This window comes from Pan paniscus, chromosome 3, assembly GCF_029289425.2.
Source record: "Pan paniscus chromosome 3, NHGRI_mPanPan1-v2.0_pri, whole genome shotgun sequence".
Lineage (NCBI taxonomy): Eukaryota > Metazoa > Chordata > Mammalia > Primates > Hominidae > Pan > Pan paniscus.
Window position 1 is genome coordinate 39,735,397 of NC_073252.2, and position 17,142 is coordinate 39,752,538.

General features: G+C 41.0%; 1 protein-coding gene across 1 annotated transcript in view; it reads right to left on the reverse strand.

Annotated features, from left to right (window-relative positions):
• Positions 1–264: 264 nt before the first annotated feature.
• SMIM14 (small integral membrane protein 14) overlaps positions 265–17,142 on the reverse strand; it is a 92,432-nt gene continuing 75,554 nt past the window's right edge. Inside the window, exons 4-5 of the mRNA XM_003832189.6 lie at positions 10,363–10,505; positions 265–6,102 (exon numbers count right to left, since the gene is read on the reverse strand). Coding sequence (XP_003832237.1) covers positions 6,070–6,102; positions 10,363–10,505 — 176 coding nt within the window. The 3' untranslated portion in view covers positions 265–6,069. The remainder of the gene's footprint in view (positions 6,103–10,362; positions 10,506–17,142) is intronic.

Below are 17,142 nucleotides of genomic sequence, written 5' to 3' on the forward strand. Positions count from 1 at the left end.
CCACTGTACTCCAGCCTGGGTGACAGAGTGATAGTATGTCTCAAAAAAAAAAAAAAAGAAAAAGAAAAAGAAAAAAGAAAGTTGCTTTATCTTTAAAACTATATATATTGTTTTCACCCCTACATAGTCCTTGCCTCCCAGACATCTCCTCACTAACTTCAGTAGACATCTTAATTTGGCATCTGATGGTTTGAAATAGTTTCTGTAATCAAATCCTGAATAAAATCCATTTTAAAGCCTATAGAAAGTTAAGAAACAAGTATAAAAATTTGTTGAAATGTTTATTGAACGAACATAATACATTTGTCTGAGAAGAGATACGCACACTAAAGTCCCCTACAAGCAACTAATGGGAAAAGATCACACAGGTAACTCCAATTTTTAAAAATATGATCATGAAAGATAATCGTAGTTGATGTTTATGGAGCATCTTTTGGAGGGGGGGAACCCCCAACAACTCTACAAATTGAGATCCAGAACAGAGAAAGTCATCAGGTGAAATGCCAAGACCAAAAAACTTATTTTATTTGAATTCCATTTTCTGAGAAGAAAACTAGTATTGCAGCAGAGTCACTTAATGAAAACTTACAGTTTCACTGAGGATTCAGATATCCATTGACATGTACATGACAATCTTTAGATTAAATCATAAAAAGTTGACTGTCTCCAAGAAATTGTTATTTCACAAATTTATCTATTTTAAATAACACTGAAGTTATTACATAAACACTGACATCAAAATCATGCCAGAGCAGTGTTACTATTTTTACATGTATATGAGTATTCATGATCTTTAATGTCTGGACACATTCTAGGTCACAGAACAGAAGCAAATTTTCACTTTTGTGTGTTTTTGGTACAGTGACATGTGTGGTTCCTTTTGAGCTAGATATGTCTGCTTAAATAATTAATTAACACTATTGGATATTAGTCCCTCAAAGTAAATGTCTATTTTACCTGGTATTCTAGGAAGAGAGAGAGAGAAAGAAAATAACCAAAGAAATGTGACTGCAATCTAATTTCCAAGAGAGAAACTCTACTTCTGAATACTGGCCCCATACTGCATATTTTATAAATATTTTTCTCACAACTTTTCTTAAAACTTAAGTTCTCTCTTAGGAATGTCTTTAGTTAGGTCTTACAAAGAAACTGTTTAATACACAATGTTAACATCTACTAGGCAAAAGATGCTTGCTTCTCTTCCCACAAAAGCCAAACAGAAAACAGTGTTACTAACGTTTTCTATTTATTCATTAATAAAAAGTGCATAGTACAAGCCCTTTATCCCAATCCAAGTACTCAGAAAAAGATTAACAACAGACCCTGGATGGCACAGACATAATTTGTTTGGCATGATTTAAACATATAAAATCAGTAATTAACATTTAGCATATCACACGACCACTTTTGCTTTTAACAAAGTAATCTTCACACATGGTAACAAATACCTATGATTTTTCATTTAGAAATATTATAAGAAGACTAAATTTACTATTGCAACAACAAAAATTTAACCCATTAAACTAGAAACTCTGTTCATTTTTCCTTCTTCAAATTACTGTTTTGTGTCTTAAACTGAGTTGGTCAAATTTGAGCACATAATTCATGTAGAGTGACAGACTTTCATTTAGAGTGATAGACTTCCAAGGTTCCTTTGAAAATTTAAGATACTGGTAATTCCATAAACACTCCCACACCACATACCACAAAAACACTAAAAGTAGCCATAGAATAGCTGTATTCAATAATTATTTTGGAAAATCCACATTGTAAAATATGACTTGCTGACCATGGAACAGTGCTTGGATAGATAACATGAAAAAAATGAAAAACATCTTTTTTTTTTTTTGAGACGGAGTTTCACTCTTGTTGCCCAGGCTGGAGTGCAATGGCGTGATCTTGGCTCACTGCAACCTCCACCTCCCAGGTTCAAGTGATTCTCCTGCCTCAGCTTCCCAAGTAGCTGGGATTACAGGCATGCGCCACCACACCAGGCTACTTTTGTATTTTTAGTGGAGATGGAGTTTCTCCATGTTGGCCAGGCTGGTCTCGAACTCCTGACCTCAAGTGATCCGGCTCCCTCGGTCTCCCAAAGTGTTGGGATTACAGGCATGAGCCACTGTGCCCAGCCTGAAAAAAATCTTTTCCTAGAAACAGTTCCAATGTTAACTTTTCCCACATGGAAAGCAAAACAAAACAAAACAAAAACAAAAAAACCTCCCACTATTATTGTGCATAAAAACACATTAAATGACTCTAAAACAAAATAAACTTTTTTTTTTTTTTGGTAGAGACAGGGTCTTGCTATGTTGCCCAGGCTAGTCTCAAACTCCTGCGCTCAAGCAGTTCTTGCCTCAGCCTCCCAAATTGCTGGGATTACAGGCATGAGCCACCATGACTGACCTAAAACAAAATAAATTCTTAATGGCATTTGTGGAATGTGTTTAAGAGCCAAAACTGTGAAAATGTAAGCTTTATCTTTCTTTTTTCCTAGATTATTTAAAAAGGATTGTAGTCACAATTCATATGAATGTTTACAAGCCAAATAATGATTTAAGAGTGTGCTCAATAAAAAGGCCATAGGTAGAAGCTTTAAGAATTAAATGGAATAATATAAATTACTAGGTCAACAAGAATATTTCATGTATAGTACACTGTCTAAGGAATGCAGAGAAATTTTACAAGAAACCCAAGACTAAATACTTCATTAAGAACACTGGTTACTAAGTAAATAGATGGCTCATGTAGGAAAAAGCTAATATATGTAGATGTAATGTCAACTAAGTGCATGTGACAGAAATGAAGAACTAGGAATAAGAATCCAGATTTTCCGGCCAGGCACGGTGGCTCACATCTGTAATCCTAGCACTTTGGGAGGCCATAGTGGGTGGATCACCTGAGGTCAGGAGTTTGAGACCAGCCTGGCCTACATGGCGAAACCCCATCTCTACTAAAGATACAAAAATTAGCCGGGTGTGGTGGTGGGCACTTATAATCCCAGCTACTACTCAGGAGGCTGAGGAAGGAGAATCGCTCGAACCCGGGGGTGGATGTTGCAGTGAGCCAAGATCGCGCCACTTCACTCCAGCTTGGGCGAAAGAGCAAAACTCCATCTCAAAACAACAACCAAAAAGAACCCAGATTTTTAGGTGTCTAATACTAGACATTCTGTATCCAAGTTTCAGCCACTTCATCCAATAAAGCCTTCTAAAGCCTTTTTTTTTTTTTTGAGACAGGGTCTCACTCTGTCACTCAAGCTGGAGTGCAGTGGCGTGATCTTGGCTTACTGCAACCTGTCTCCCAGGCTCAAGCGATTCTCCTGCCTCAGCCTCCCGAGTAGCTAAGACTACAGGCCGTGTCACCAAACCCGGCTAATTTTTGTATTTTTTGTAGACACGGGGTTTCACCGTCTTGGCCAGGCTGGTCTCAAACTCCTGACCTCAAGTGATCCACCTGCCCCAGCCTCCCAAAGTGCTGGGATTACAGGCATGAGTCACTGCGCCCAGCTCCCAAAGCCAATTTTCGATTATTTGTGAGCCATAGATTCAGTGACTACATCAATATCTCTTGCCAGGGATTGGCCTAACAGCTCAGAGAACAGATTGTTAGGATATATGGACAAGCCTTCTAAGTTCAAGAGGCAAGAGCAGAAAATGGAATGCTATAGGGATTTAGCTCCATCTTAAGCCATTCTGGCCCTTTCTGCTCTACTTTACCAGCTATAGAGTTAGGAAGGCTTCCAGTAGGCCACAGCAAGAGGAAGAACCTTTATTCTGTGGGGCTCATTTATCCAGGATTTAACTTACCTGTGTCATGTTACCCATCTATTAACACAAGTAATTTAGAGTTGGTTATATTATTTCAAGAAATTGAGCACAAAGCCAGGATGTACAAGGAGGAATTCAAACAATCAATATTGGATTATATAACGAAAAGATGCCCTTACAATGTTTATGATCTAGAATGTAATCATAATAAAGGGGGGAAAATACCTTATGAGTATCACAATTGTATCAGAGACTATTAAACAGTACAATGATACAGAGAATTTATTCAATTCATACAAGTAATTTACCAGATCTAAACAGTGAATAGACTGACCTAAGGGGAAAAAAATCCTTACATTGATAGCAAAATATCTTCTAGCCCCCATAAATAATCTGCAATCATTTGCTAGGAAAAAAACTTCATAACCATATGGGTCATGCAGACATTTTTATTTATTTATTTATTTTGAGACAGAGTCTCGCTCTGTCGCCCTGATTGGAGTGCAGTGGCACGATCTCAGCTTACTGCAACCTCCGTCTCCCAGGTTCAAGCAATTTCCTGCCTCAGCCTCCCCAGTAGCTGGGATTATAGGCACACACCACCATGCCTGGCTAATTTTTGCATTTTTAGTAGAGATGAGGTTTCACCATGTTGGTCAGGCTGGTCTCGAACTCCTGACCTCAGGTGATTCGCCTGCCTCGGCCTCCCAAAGTGCTGGGATTACAGGCGTGAGCCACCGTGCCCAGCCCATGCAGACATTTTTAAGTGCTATTGGTATTCACTTTATTTCAAACTGAGCAAAACAATACAACCTTTTACTTTTTTATACATTTGAAAATTTCTCTCATATTAACATTCCTTCCTACCCCAATCCATCCCATCACCAAACAGGAATGAGATAAGGAGTGAAAAAAAGATGTTTGTTTCTCATTTTCCTTCTTTTCCCTTGAAGTAAGCCAGGAATTTATTAAAATATTTTACAGGTCAGAGGATAACAAAAGACTCAATGTAGTAAATAAGTAAATAGGCATTCAAATATCAGTAACCTAACAGGTCCTAATACAGCTTTAAGATTTTCTTTTTTTTTTTTTTTTTTTTTTTTGAGAGGGAGTCTCGCTCTATTGCTTAGGCTGGAGTGCAGTGGTGCGATCTTGGTTCACTGCAACCTCCACCTCCCGGGTTCAAGCAATTCTCCTGCTTTGGCCTCCTGAGTAGCTGGGATTACAGGCACATGCACCAACCCTGGCTAATTTTTCTGTATTTTTAGTAGAGACAGGGTTTCACCATGTTGGCCAGGCTGGTCTCGAACTCCTGACCTCAAGTGATCCACCCACCTCGGCCTCCCAAAGTGCTGGGATTACAGGTGTGAGCCACCGCACTGGCCTAAGATTTTCATTTTAACAGGGAAGTGTTAGAACAGAAAAGAAGCTTCCCAAGAGGCACTCATTTTAAAAATAAATTATAGCTTAAATTATTACTATGTGGATTATACCAGCAAAGGCAGAAAGAATTAATGTTTTCCTCCTTTCGTGAACCTTGTAAGGCTAGTGTTGAGTGGCTTACAAATGTCATATAATGGACTGTAAATCATCTGCCATATTGATCAATCATGTTTATTTAAGGTTTTCTTAACATTAGAGATTTTTAATGGGAGTATAAAATTAGTAAACAACCATTTCATTTTTTTCTCTCTTCCTATTCTAGCCACATAAGCCAGTTTAATCCATGACACAGATTTCAGCTGTAATTTGCAAAACAATCCAAGAGCTACCACAGTCCCCAAAACTACAGAAAACTGCCATCCACAAATAAACTACCAAGGTAAATGTAAATACAGCGTGGTTCTCATTTTCTTTCACACAATCCCAGACAACCCCAAATAACTTTATAAATACCTTATGAAAAAAAGCAATTTAAAAACCTATCAAATCTATTTAAAATATATAAATGCAGACCTCTCAAATTTCCTTCAATCAGGCCAGAAATTATCACAAAAATTATAATCACAGTTACAAACAGAATGAGTGGAATGTTTGTAAGTTTAGGACAACCAAAAAAGCCCCATGTAACTTTTTAAAAATATAATCACTCACTCAAATATACTGTAAATAGGAATGGCAGTAACACAGGAAGCAAAAATAAACTTGCAAGTGAAATTTCTAGAAGCTCATGAAAACAATACCATCCCATATTGCAGATACAAAAGGAAAAACAGTTCTAATGGGGTTAAGAGTACTCTGGTCATCTTCGTTCGTTTGGTCGTGCAAGGTGTTAACTATTTTCACATCCCATATCACAAAGTTAGTCCACAGGAGGAGCTGGTGGATCTTGTCCCTGGCATTAGAAAGAAATAAATTATTTAATTGACTTTTTAAAAATTCAAAAAATTTTTAAATTTATTACTTTTTTAAAAATTGACTTATTAAATCCCAGTGCAACCAATCTAACACATAGAGAAACAACTGAGCAGCAATGCCCCCAACCATCCCATCCCAAATATATGCTTATTTGGACTTTTCATATGTTTTTACATGAGGGAACACTAGATTAAATAACACTGTGATTTTCCACCATTTGTCTAATTTTTCCCTGTAGAATGGAAGAGAGAGGGAATTTGTACAACAGTGATGTTATCACTCCTACCAGCCCCAGGAGTGATCTTCAAACCTATGAAAGTATCTTCATCCCTCTTGCTAAAGTTGATTGGCTAAGCAAAGTACTGTATATTTAAAATGAAGCTAGGGACTTTTGTTTCTCAATACTGAATGTCTACGAGGAAGCATGTGGCTGCAGTTGCTTCTGGTAGTCATCCTATGACCCTAAGGGGAGCCCATCTTGGAATGAAGTTGATAGTATGAGGAAAGAAACTAGGTCTTTGATGACACTGTTAAAACTTTCTTAACACTGACCCTACCTCTGAATTTTTTTGACGTGTAAATCAATGAAGCCACTTGTTTTAAACCACTTGGAATTGACTTTTGTTAACTTGCAATAGAAAGCAAGTGAACTGTAAAGGAAAGATCAGAGTTTTTAAGATTCTCAAGATTTTATTTATTTACGCTGAAATGATACATGACGCCCGAGTTGGGGGTGATCAATATTTCTCCTTGAAATTAGTCTCAACACATTTTCTTACTTATTCCTAAGACAGTGGAACTACTATTCCTAGAAACACTGGCCTACAATGAATTAAGGTCCAGGAGAGGGTAATCTTGCATTTCTGTCATTTTAATAGTTTTTTTTTTTTTTTTTCCCTTGAGACGGAGTCTCACTCTGTCGCCCAGGCTGGAGTACAGTGGTGCGATCTTGGCTCACTGCAAACTCCGCCTCCCGGGTTCAAGTGATTTGCCTGCCTCAGCCTCCCGAGTAGCTGGGATTACAAGCATGTGCCACCACACCTGGTTAATTTTTTTGTATTTTTAGTAGAGACAGGGTTTCACCATGTTGGTCAAGCTGGTCTCCAACTCCTGACCTCAAATGATCCACCTGCCTCAGCCTCCCAAAGTGCTGGGATTACAGGTGTAAGCCACCGTGCCCAGCCCATTTTAATGATTTCTAAGTCAGGTTATTAAGAGTTCTATTTCTTTAGCTCCAAACGTTGAGGAATTTACTCTTTGATATGAAAGTAACAAAGCTATACAAAGAAAGTAAGAAAGAAGGCTAAGGAATAAACACTTTATCAAGACAATATGCAAGCTGTTTTATAAATACTCTCTTCTCCAAGAAAAAATAAAAATAAATGTAAGGCTTTTTATATAGTGCTAATAATGCCGGTTTTTTTTTTTTTTTTTTTTTTTTGAGATGGAGTCTCGCTCTTGTTGCCCAGGCTGGAGTGCAATGGCGCCATCTCAGCTCACTGCAACCTCCACCTTGTGGGTTCAAGCAATTCTCCTGCCTCAGCCTCACAAGTAGCTGGGATTACAGGCACGCGCCACCACACCTGGCTAATTTTTGTACTTTTAATAGAGACGGAGTTTGGTTATGTTGGCTAGGCTGGTCTTGAACTCCTGACCTCAGGTGATCCGCCCGCCTCAGCCTCCCAAAGTGCTGGGATTACAGGTGAGAGCCACCGCGCCTGGTCTATAATGCCTTCTTTTTTAGCATGCTACGTATCTTTTTTGTGTATGTTTTTCGTTTTGATTTTTTTCTTTCTATGCTACACATCTAAATGTTCTATTCCTTAAAAAACAAAGCAAAACATTGACCAATTAACACTGCACACTTGCTTTCTCTTATATAAAAAATGAGTCTAACTGAACTTCTGATATCAACACCACAACACTGGAGAAAAGAAACAATTACTTTAGGAATTCCACACGGTAAAGGTTGGAAAAGAGAATTAGTGGGATAATTTGATATACAACAAGTGAATCTGGCCGGGCATGGTGGCTCATGCCTGTAATACCAGCACTTTGGGAGGCAAATGCAGGCAGAGCACCTGAGGTTAGGAGTTCAAGACCAGCCTGGCCAACGTGGCGAAACCCTGTATCTACTAAAAATACAAAAATTAGCCAGGTGTGGTGACACACATCTGTAATGCCAGTACTTCGGGAGGCCGAGGCAGGCACATCACTTGAGGTCAGGAATTTGAGACCAGCCTGGCCAACATGGTGAAACCCCATCTCTACTAAAAATCCAAAAATTAGCCAGATGTGGTGGCGTGCACCTGTAATCCCAACTACTCGGTAGGTGGAGGCAGGAGAATCACTTGAACCTGGGAGGCAGAGGCTGCAGTGAGCTGAGAGTGTACCAATGCACTCCAGCCTGGAGGACAGAGTGAGACTCCATCTCAAAAAAAAAAACAACAAAAACAAGCAAATCTATCATGGAAATTTTCCGGTTTTTTTTTTTGATGCTCTATTATCTTATAGTTTTTTAATTATAAATTTTAACATTTATTTAAATTGACAAATAAAAATTGTATATATTTGTCATATACAACATGTTTTGAAATATGTATACATTTGTAGAATGGCTAAATAGAGGTAACTGGCATATTCATGGAATTTTTTTTTTTTTTTTGAGACGAAGTTTCACTCTCATCGCCTAGGCTGGAGTGCAATGGCACGATCTTGGCTCACTGCAACCTCCATCTCCTGGGTTCAAGCAATTCTCTTGCCTCAGCCTCCCGAGTAGCTGGGATTACAGGCGCCCACCACCAGGCCCAGCTAATTTTTGTATTTTTACTAGAGACAGGGTTTCACCATGTTGGCCAGGCTGGTCTCGAACTCCTGACCTCAGGTGATCCGCCCATCTTGGCCTCTCAAAGTGCTGGAATTACAGGCATGAGCCACCACGCCCGGCCTCATGGAAATATTTTTAAAGAGATAATATTTAAATTCAGTGTTAAAAAAAAACATAAATACTGGTTCTGAAAAGGATTAAAAGGAATCCTTTAACAGAGGTTCTTTTTTTTTGAGACATAGTCTCACTCTGTAGCCCAAGCTGGAGTGTGGTGGTGTGATCTTGGCTCACTGCAACCTCTGCCTCCTGAGCTCAAACGATTCTCATGCCTCGGCCTCCTGAGTAGCTGAGACTACAGGCGCATGCCACCACGTCTGGCTAATTTTTTGTATTTTAGTAGAGACAGGGTTTCACCATGTTGCCCAGGGTGGTCTTGAACACCGGAGCCCAGGCGATCCGCCGCCCTTGGCCTCCCAAAGTGCTGGGATTGCAGGCGTGAGCCACAGTGCCTGGCCAACAGAGGTTCTCTTAAAGATAGTCCTGAAAACTCCCTATTGGGTCACTTTATCATAGTTTTAATTTAGAAGGTTCTAAAAATGGTTGTAATCATGACTATCAAGATTTATCAACATGAATGATTCCGACCTCTCCTTTTGCCAGCTCAGCTGGTTTATTGTGGTACAGAAATGGAAAATGGGTTTGAGAGAAATAGGATGGGAAAATGAGGAAAATAAAATAAGATAGGCTCAGTGTCTCTACTGAATAGCTAGGACAGAAAGGGGTCAAACATTTCAACTAAAGCTACTAAGAGTTTAGGGGCTGGAAGCATGAGAGGCAAGGGATCAACTGTGAGGTGGACAGAACTGGGTAGTGGAGGATTGAGACTTGAGCAATATTGCTGTGGATTATGAAATGGATTATTTTTGATGCTTCTCATGTGAGTAAAGATTAGAATTCAAGCCTGGGCAACCTGGCAAAACCCCATCTCTACAAAAAAATACAAAAAACTAGCCAGGTGTGCTAGTGCATGCCTGTGGTCCCAACTACTTGGGAGGCTAAGGTGGGAGCCTAGGAGGTGGAGGCTTCAGTGAGCTAAGATTGCACCAATGCAGTCCAGCCTGGGCGGCACAGCAAGACCCTGTCTGAAAAAAAAAAAAAAGGATTGGAATTCATTTTCAAATTAATTTTGGGCTTCTGGTCTGTGCTTCTTTCTGCATTTAACTCCACAAAGATTAAGCTGTCAATTAAATCTTGGAATTGCAATATTTAATAGAACTACATAAGTAGAATACTCTGTGAGTTAAATATAATTTAACCAATTTAGGTGTTTTAGTCAAAACCAAGTCCTTCCCTGCCCCAGGCCACATACATTCCCTTACCCAAAAAGCATTTAAAATCTGCAACACTTACATTATGAGGACTGGTTGGCTTTCCAGGTAGGTTGGATCCTCTTAGATTAGGAGGTCTCAGTAAGAACAAGATCAATGCAATAACCATCCAGGCTACTAAGATCATTGTAACACTGATACCATTATCACCAGAGGGTCCCGGTACTAAAGACAAACAAAAAATGTAGCATGCTCACAATATTGTTAAAAGTAAAAACAAATTCTAATGTTTAAATGTCAGTTTCAAATATTGTATTAATATAAAAGTTGTATTGATAAATTACAAAAGTACATATTATATCTTCAATTTCCCTTTCCCCCAGTGAGAACATCTAAAAAGTAAATGATGTTAAATAGTCATAAACCAAAACTTAGTACGTTTTTGTTGTTTTTGTTTTTTGAGACAGGGTCTTGCTCCATCAAACAGGCTGGAGTGCGGTGGTACAACCATAGCTCACTACAGCCTTAACCTTCTATGTTCATGGGATCCTCTCACCTCAGCCTCCTGAGTAGCTGGGACTACAGGTGTGTGCCACCATGCCCCATGCACCTAATTTTTAATTTTTATTTTTAGTAGAGACACTATGTTGCCTGGGCTGGTCTCTAACAATTTTTTTTTTTTTTTGAGATGGAGTCTCACTCTGTTGCCAAGGCCAGAGTGCAGTGGGACAATGTTGGCTCACTGCAACCTCTGCCTCCCAAGTTCAAGCAATTCTGCCTCAGCCTCCTGAGTAGCTGGGATTACAGGCATGCGCCACCATGCCCAGCTAATTTTTGTATTCCTAGTTGAGACGGGGTTTCACCATTTTGGCCAGGCTAGTCTCAAACTCCTGACCTCAGGTGATCCACCTGCCTTGGCCTCCCAAAGGGCTGGGATTACAGGTGTGAGCCACTGTGTCCAGCCCCACACCCCTAATTTTTTAAAAATTTTTAGTAGTGACGACATCTCACTATGTTGCCTGGACTAGTCTCTAACACATTTTTTAATAGTATAATAATTCTTAATATTTTGGGGTAATAGAATCATTTGAGAATTTGATAAAAATTAAGAACTCTTTCCATTTTAAGAATCCATGGGGTCTTCAACTGAGGTCTTGCAAGGCAAGCCGGCCATGCCATGTTTGTAGATTAATGAGGCTAGGGGCCCTAACTTCCCTAAGATCTACTTTTCTAGCTACCTTCTGCCTGTGTCTGGCACCTACATCCTTCAGGATTGTTCTTTTTGATCCATTCTGGATTAAAAATAAATATGAAAAGCACTCACGTATACCAAATTCCACAATTTTGTATATAATTGTGGAAGGTTTAAGAACCCACAAAGCCACGAATCCATATGAATCCAAGTTAAGACCACAGAAAAAACACTCTCCTTTGGGGGGAAAATCTGCTTCTTAATTACAGAAGCATCATGAAAAAGAAAGGGGACATCTGGGCTGCGTAATATATACATTAAAAGACCCCTTTAATTACAGTCTCAACCAAAGAGATTAATTTGACCTTCTTTTTCACACAAAGGAGTTGAATTCAGATCTAGATATTTTAAATTTTTATCAATTTTTCTCTTCTATTCTATCAATTTTTTCTATTTATCAAGAGAAAAATGCTAGACAGGGATGTATGTGCGTATACAGGCATCAGTTTTTCCTGGTTCCTTGACATAGCCATGTCTTATTTAATTTGAAATAACAAGTGCCTAGCACAGTGCCTGACCCATGATATGAAGTTAACAAATTTCTAATAAATGAAACGTAGATTTTTAATTGAAGTATATTAGAGAACTCAATTTTCAGAAATAAAAATGGCCAGGTGCAGTGGCTCACGCCTGTAATCCCAGCACTTTGGAAGGCCAAGATGGGCGGATTGCCTGAGCTCAGGAATTCGAGACCAGCCTGGGCTATATGGTGAAACCCCATCTCTGAGGGAGAAGAAAAGGAAAAATCCATTAGGTAAACAGTTAAGGCTGGGCCCCGAGAAGTGCTTGCCTGAAAAATCACAGCTGCTGCAGCTGCACAGATAAGCCTGGACAGATAAACAGCCAGTAAAGCAAAGAAGCCTTTTTGTTCTTTGTATAATCAGTGAGCTCCCAGGAAAAAGTTTCCTCCCCTTTTCAGGCATATACACAGTGGGCTCCGTGGGAACTTGCATAGGGCGGAGTGGGGCTTACCTAAAAAAACCCAGTTATACAAAGAAGAGAAGCTGTGCTTTCTGCTTAGAAACAATCCCACAGCTGGAAAAAGGGAGTTGCACAGACAGCTTTTCGCAAAAGAAAAATTACTCAATCAGTTACAAGGAGGAGAGCAGTTTCTTTTTTTTGTTTGTTTTTTTGAGACGGAGTCTTGCCCTGTCGTCCAAGCTGGAATACAATGGCATGTTAGCTCACTGCAACCTCCACCTCCCGGGTTCAAGCGATTCTCCTGTCTCAGTCTCCCCTGTAGCTGGGATTACAGGCACATGCCACCATGCCTGGCTAACTTTTTGTATCTTTAATAGAAATGGGGTTTCACCATGTTGGCCAGGCTGGTCTCAAACTCCTGACCTCGTGATCTGCCTGCTTCGGCCTCCCAAAGTGCTGGGATTACAGGCATGAGCCACCGCGCCTGGCTGCAGTTTCTTATAAAAGCATTTTGCATTCAGCTGTAACCAAGCTATCCACTTGGACTCTCCTCTCTGCAGAGAGCTTTCTCCTTTTGCTTATTACATTTTCGCTCCAACTTCACCCTTGTAACCGTGCTCCTTAATCATTTTAGAGGCGAGACAAAGAACTCAGGGTGATACCTCACAAGAGAAACCAATATATGAAGGTGCATTGGCGAGACTGCAACATCTCTACGAAAATTAGCTGGGTGGGGTGGCGTGAGCCTGTAGTCCCAGCCACCCAGGAGGCTGAGGCACGAGAATTGCTTGAACCCAGGAGGCAGAGGTTGTAGTGAGCTCAGATTACACCACTGCACTCCAGCCTGGGCGAGTGAGCAAGACCCTGTCAAAAAAAAAAAAAAAAAAAAAAAAAACGAAAAGAAAGGAAAAGAAAAAGAAATAAAAATTATAGATTAGATTTCTAGAGGAAAATGTAGTATCCCTAGGTGATTACTAAAATAGCTTGTCAAGACCACAGCTGTTTGGTTTTGATCTCCTTGCCTCAGGAAAAAGTAAAAGAAATCCAGATAAGATGTTGAAACTAATCTGATACACTGCATTGGGTCAGTGGGTCCAGGGCTCAATTCCACAAAAGGGAAGGAATTGGTGGCACTGCTGAGGCCAAAAGGCTAGTGATAAAAGGGGACAAAGTCAAGTTAAGAGTTGCGCTGGCCCTGCTGCAACGAAGTCTTATGGCAAACAAATTAGTACAAAATATACATTAAAAAGAGCTGAGCTGGCCTAAGAGCAGGATGGATAGGAATGTAGCCTCTGTTCCAAACCCAGTCACTTCCCTAGAAACAGCTAAACAGGCCGGGCGTGGCAGCTCATGTCTGTAATCCCAGCACTTTGAGAGGCCAAGGCGGGCAGATCCCTTGAACTCAGGAGTTTGAGACCAGCCTGGGCAACATGACAAAAACCCGTATCTACAAAAAATTAAAAAAAAAAAATAGCCGGGTGTGGTGGTGTGTGCCTGCGGTCCCAGCTACTCAGGAGGCTGAGGTGGGAGGATGGCTTGAGCCCAGGAGGTGGAGGTTGCAGTGAGCTGTAATTGCACCACTGCACTCCAGCCTGGGCAACAGAGCCAGACACTGTCTCAAAACATAAACAAAAACAAAAACAAACCACTTTCTTCCATTGTCTTCTGTGTCACTACCATTGTCTAACAGTTGGACACTCCTTCATCAATAATTCTCTTTTTCTTTATATCAACAGTTCTTTTTTTTTTCTCTTTTTTTGAGATGGAATCTCGTTCTGTCACCAGGCTGGAGTGCAGTGGCGCGATCTCTGCTCACTACAACCTCTGCCTCCTGGGTTTTATTTGTAGTAGAGCTGGGATTTCACTATGTTGGCCAGGCTGTTCTCAAACTCCTGACCTCAGGTGATCCATCTGCCTTGGCCTCCGAAAATGCTGGGATTACAGGCATGAGCCACTGCAATCAGCCAACATCAATAGTTTTAAACTATGGTATACATCAGAGTCACCTGAAAACTTCTTAAAAATGCAGAAATCCAGGAAGCACGAGGTCAAGAGATCACCCGCGAGGCAGAGGTTGCAGTGAGCTGAGATCGCGCCACCGCACTCCAGCCTGGCGACAGAGCGAGACCCCGTCTCAAACAAAACAAAACAAAATGCAGAAATCCCACCTTCCACTTAACATATTCAGTACTTTAGTATTCCAAACAAAAATCATGAGCATCTCCCCCTGCCCTACCCCCTTCCACCCCAACTACCAAACTGGATCTCTGTTCATCCAGTTGCCCAGGGCAGAACCTAAGAAAACACCTTTTTTCTTTCTCAACAGCCCTGTATTTAATCCATCATGAAGTTTCTTGCAATTTTTCCTCCTAAATATCACTTGTATCTGCCCACTTTTAGCTCCATGTCCCCACCTGCTCAAACTACCATAACCTCTTATCTGGTCTATTGCAGTGGCCTCTTAAGGGATCTCCCTATATCTACTCCTGCTTCCCCTGTGCTCTATATTGTTTCCAGAGTGATTTTTTTTTCTTTTTTTTAAAAGCAAATACATGTTGAGTTTCCCTATGTGAAATGCTTGGGAATACAAGTGTTTCAGAATTCAGATTTTTTCAGATTTGGGGATATATGCAATATACTTATTGGTTCAGCAGCCCTAATCCTAAAATCCAAAATCTGAAATGTTCCAATGAGCATTTCCTTTGAGCATCATGTCAGCACTGAATAAGTTTCAGATTTTGGAGCATTTCAAATTTTCAGATTAGGGATATTCAACCTACACTATTATTTTTATTTTAAATAATAGTTAAGGCCAGACCTGATGGGGCTCATGCCTGTAATCCCAGCACTTTGGGAGGCCAAGGCAGGAAGATCCCTTGAGCTCAGGAGTTCAAGACCAGCCTGGGCAAAATGGCTGGTGCTGAACTTCTGGCCTCATGCAATCCTCCTGCCTTGGTTTCCCAAAGAGCTGAGATTACAGGTGTCAGTCGGTAGTCATGCCCAGCCATGACTTTTTAATATTCTTTGCAAGTAAAAAATTCTGAAGCTTAAGAGAGTTAAACCTCAGATTCCAAGTTTACTAATTCTTATTTCTAGACAAAGGACCCCTGATTCTTTTTTAGAATCTCACGCCGGGCACGGTGGCTCACACCTGTAGTCCCAGCACTTTGGGAAGGTAAGGCAGGTGCATCACCTGAGGTCTGGAGTTCAACACCAGCCTGGCCAACATGGTGTTGGCCATCTCTACTAAAGCTCCTCTCTACTAAAAATACAAAAATTAGCCAAGCATGGTGGTGCACACCTGTAATCCCAGCTACTTGGGGGGTTGTAGCGGAAAAATTGCTCGAACCCGGAAGACAGGTCGCAGTGAGCCAAGATCGTGCCACTGCACTCCAGCCTGGGCAACATAGTGAGACTCCATCTCAACATCAACAACAACAAAATCGTAATGTCCACTTCTTTTTTAGAATCTCACAATAAGTAATATGACTCATAGTTCCCTTAACTATCTCCTAGCTTGGTTCCTATTGCAGCTTTTCCTTCTTGCTTACTGCTGCCAGAAAAGTCTGCTTAAAACTGTTCTTGGCTGGATACAGTGGCTCATGGCTGTGATCTCAGCACTCTAGGAGGCTGAGGCAGGAGGATCCCCGGAGCCCAGGCGTTTGAGACCAGCCTGGGCAACACAGTGAGACCCCTGTCTCTACAAAAAAAATTTAAAAATTAGCTGAGTGTGGTGGTGCAGGCCTGTAATCCCAGCTACTCGGGAGGCTGAGGTGGGAGGATCACTTAAGCCCAGGTGGTCAAGGCTGCAGTGAATTGTAATCACACAACTGCACTCCAGCCTGGGTGGCAGAGACAGACCCTGTCTCAACCCCCAAACAAACAAACAAACAAAAAATCCCCTCTGCTCTTAACACATCTCTGCTGATCAATGTGGTAACTCAGTTTCCACTGCCTACTGTTTCAACTCTGGGGTTTTTGTTTTTGTTTTTATTGAGTCAGTGTCTCACTCTGTCTCCCAGGCTGGAGTGCAGTGGCACAATCACAGCTCACTGCAACCTTTGCCTCCCAGGCTCAAGTGATCCTCTCACCTTAGCCTCCTGAGTAGCTGAAATTGTAGGCGCATGCTGCCGTGCCCAATTAATTTTTTTATATTTTTAAAACTTTTTTTATTTTTTAGAGACAGGGTCTCACTATGTTGCCCAGGCTGATCTCGAATTCCTGAGCTCAAGTGATCTGCCCACCTTGGCCTCCCAAAGTTCTGGGATTACAGGCATGAGCGACCCCACCTGGCCCTAATTTTTGTATTTTTAGTAGAGACGGTGTTTTGCCATGTTGCCAAGGCTTGTCCCGAACTCCTGAGCTCAAGCAACCCACCCACCTAAGCCTCGCAAAGTGCTAGGATTATAAGCATGAGCTACTGTGCCCAGCAACTCTAAGTTCTTTAGCTCAGCCTTTCCTCATATGATTGGGCCTTACTCATCTAATCTTACCTCTTACCACTTCTCAGAAAATGCATCCTCTGCTCTAGTCACCCCCATACCTCTTCTTTTTTTTATTTTTTTTGAGACGGAGTTTCACGCTTGCTGGCCAGGCTGGAGTGCAACGGCACAATCTCTGCTCACTGCAACCTCTGCCTCCCGGGTTCAAGTGATTCTCATGCGTCAGCCTCCCAAGTAGCTGGGATTA